We start from the raw sequence: 3,008 nt of genomic DNA on the forward strand, positions 1-3,008 counted from the left end.
GCATAACTGCAGTGCAGGAAGCCTTTTGTGTCAAAACGAAAGATGGTAGGCTACCAAGGCACAAAATCAGATAAATTTGAATGAAGTAAAGTATGGCTTTCTTTTTTTAATTTAATTTTATTTATTTATTTGTTTGTTTATTTATTTATTTATTTATTTTTATTTTATTGTGTTTCGTTAGTCACCTAAAGTAGGCCTTTCACAAGGTCGGGAGCTTGAGTAGGGCATGATTCTGGATAGTTTGAGTTTTCTGCACGGTGTTTGGGTCTTCTTTCATGTATTTCACTGAATCAGGATGAGGGGATACGTTGAGGGATTGTGAATGGGGTAAGTGTGAGTTTTGTATCTGCTACAGCGCTTCACTTGTTGCTATATCAACACACTCGAAAATTCTCTAGACGATACTACTCTACACAAGTGGGAGAAGGAGAATACAAAAGGCAAGTAAAATTATTGTGGACTCAGCTGTGACGTAGAGTCCCAAAGACGCCGACCTGAAGGAATGGGCCACTTAGGAAAGTGATAAAATGCGACATGGTCAAGGAAAATCATAACAGACTGCAGCACACACATATTTTAAAGTGGACTTGCTCACGGTAAAGGTGTTTGAAGAACGGACAGAATGGCACAGGTCCAAACGCTAGAGTAGGTGGCACTCTGGAGAGTTACAGGTCTCTTTGTGCCAAGTGAGGTGGCTCTGAAAAGAGCCTTTGGTTTGCGAGGTGGTCAGGCGGTCCTGAGGCAGCTCATTGGCAGAGGGTGTACCTCATGATGGCCTTGCTGCCCTCGGACATGGCGAACTTGCCCATCTCCCCGGGCAGCAGCAGGCGCACGGCCGTCTGGATCTCCCTGGAGGTGATGGTGGAGCGCTTGGTGGTGCGGACCAGGTGAGAGGCCTCGCTGGTGATGCGCTCGAAGATGTCCTTGACGAACGAATCCATGACGCTCACGGCCTCCTGCGAGAGGCTCAGGCCGTCGTGAACATTCCTCAGAACCCTGGGGAAGTAGGCGGCGAAACTGTCGGGGCAGCGGCGGCGGCCGCGGCGGCCACGGCGGCGGCCTCCGCGCCTCGGCTCCTTCTGCTTCGGGCTCTTCGGGTCCGCTGCCGTGGGCTCCTCGGTGCCGAGGCTTTCCTCAGAAGAGGTCTCACAGCCAGGTTCAGCCATGTGGGGCTCGCCTTCCCGACAGCTCGGAAGGAAGGGCACTGGCGGCAGCTTGAGCAGCGCGGGCCCATTTATAGTCGCTTCATTTCCTGACGTCACCGGCAAGTCCTATCTGATTGGACAACATGCAAAACCAAGAAGCGGGTCACTGAGCCAGGTCCTGTCAGGTCTGACTGCTTGCCCTCGAGCTTGACGTCTCTTCAGTCAGAGTCGGAATCAGGCGTCCTCTAATTTTCTTGTGACGGCCTCCAGAAAAATGTTCAAACATTCCTTGTAAAGGTGACATTTCCTCCAGATTTCCAATACGAATTTTTTTTTTTTTTAAAGAGAATCAGAGAGAGAGGGAGGGGAGTACGGGGATGGGCAGGGGGAGAGGGAGAGATTCCCAAGCGGGGTCCAAGCTCAGCACAGAGCCTGAAGTTGCTCTGTATTTCACAACCCTGAGATCGTGACCCGACATCTGGAGGTAAACTACATCTTTACACGGAATGTTTGAACATTTTTCTGGAGGCCGTCACAAGAAAATTAGAGGACGCCTGATTCCGACTCTGACTGAAGAGACGTCAAGCTCGAGGGCAAGCAGTCAGACCTGACAGGACCTGGCTCAGTGACCCGCTTCTTGGTTTTGCATGTTGTCCAATCAGATAGGACTTGCCGGTGACGTCAGGAAATGAAGCGACTATAAATGGGCCCGCGCTGCTCAAGCTGCCGCCAGTGCCCTTCCTTCCGAGCTGTCGGGAAGGCGAGCCCCACATGGCTGAACCTGGCTGTGAGACCTCTTCTGAGGAAAGCCTCGGCACCGAGGAGCCCACGGCAGCGGACCCGAAGAGCCCGAAGCAGAAGGAGCCGAGGCGCGGAGGCCGCCGCCGTGGCCGCCGCGGCCGCCGCCGCTGCCCCGACAGTTTCGCCGCCTACTTCCCCAGGGTTCTGAGGAATGTTCACGACGGCCTGAGCCTCTCGCAGGAGGCCGTGAGCGTCATGGATTCGTTCGTCAAGGACATCTTCGAGCGCATCACCAGCGAGGCCTCTCACCTGGTCCGCACCACCAAGCGCTCCACCATCACCTCCAGGGAGATCCAGACGGCCGTGCGCCTGCTGCTGCCCGGGGAGATGGGCAAGCACGCCGTGTCTGAGGCCACCAAGGCCGTCATCAGGTTCAACGCAAGCAAATGAGCTGCCCCTGGACCACCTGACCACCTCGCAAACCAAAGGCTCTTTTCAGAGCCACCTCACTTGGCACAAAGAGACCTGTAACTCTCCAGAGTGCCACCTACTCTAGCGTTTGGACCTGTGCCATTCTGTCCGTTCTTCAAACTCCTTTACCTTGAGCAAGTCCACTTTAATATATGTGTGTGCTGCAGTCTGTTATGATTTTCCTTGACCATGTCGCATTTTATCACTTTCCTAAGTGGCCCATTCCTTCAGGTCGGCGTCTTTGGGACTCTACGTCACAGCTGAGTCCACAATAATTTTACTTGCCTTTTGTATTCTCCTTCTCCCACTTGTGTAGAGTAGTATCGTCTAGAGAATTTTCGAGTGTGTTGATATAGCAACAAGTGAAGCGCTGTAGCAGATACAAAACTCACACCCCATTCACAATCCCTCAACGTATCCCCTCATCCTAATTCAGTGAAATACATGAAAGAAGACCCAAACACCGTGCAGAAAACTCAAACTATCCAGAATCATGCCCTACTCAAGCTCCCGACCTTGTGAAAGGCCTACTTTAGGTGACTAACGAAACACAATAAAATAAAAATAAATAAATAAACAAACAAACAAATAAATAAATAAATAAAATTTAAAAAGGAAAGCCATACTTTACTTCATTCAAATTTATCTGAT

At 51.1% G+C, this 3,008-nt stretch overlaps 2 protein-coding genes across 2 annotated transcripts; one reads left to right on the forward strand and one right to left on the reverse strand.

The window, feature by feature from the left end:
* Positions 1 to 746: 746 nt before the first annotated feature.
* On the reverse strand, positions 747 to 1,166 carry LOC123842498 (histone H2B type W-T-like). Its single transcript, XM_045871803.2, has one exon. It carries the CDS (start codon positions 1,164 to 1,166, stop codon positions 747 to 749), a length of 420 nt encoding a protein of 139 aa, XP_045727759.2.
* A 750-nt stretch (positions 1,167 to 1,916) lies between these two features.
* Positions 1,917 to 2,336, forward strand: LOC123842703 (late histone H2B.L4-like). Its single transcript, XM_045871945.2, has one exon. The coding sequence runs from the start codon at positions 1,917 to 1,919 to the stop codon at positions 2,334 to 2,336; it is 420 nt and encodes a 139-aa protein (XP_045727901.2).
* Positions 2,337 to 3,008: the final 672 nt, after the last annotated feature.

This window comes from Mirounga angustirostris, unplaced genomic scaffold (assembly GCF_029215605.1).
Source record: "Mirounga angustirostris isolate CCGP_5_RB_7025 unplaced genomic scaffold, mMirAng1.0.hap1 SCAF_91, whole genome shotgun sequence".
Classification (NCBI taxonomy): domain Eukaryota; kingdom Metazoa; phylum Chordata; class Mammalia; order Carnivora; family Phocidae; genus Mirounga; species Mirounga angustirostris.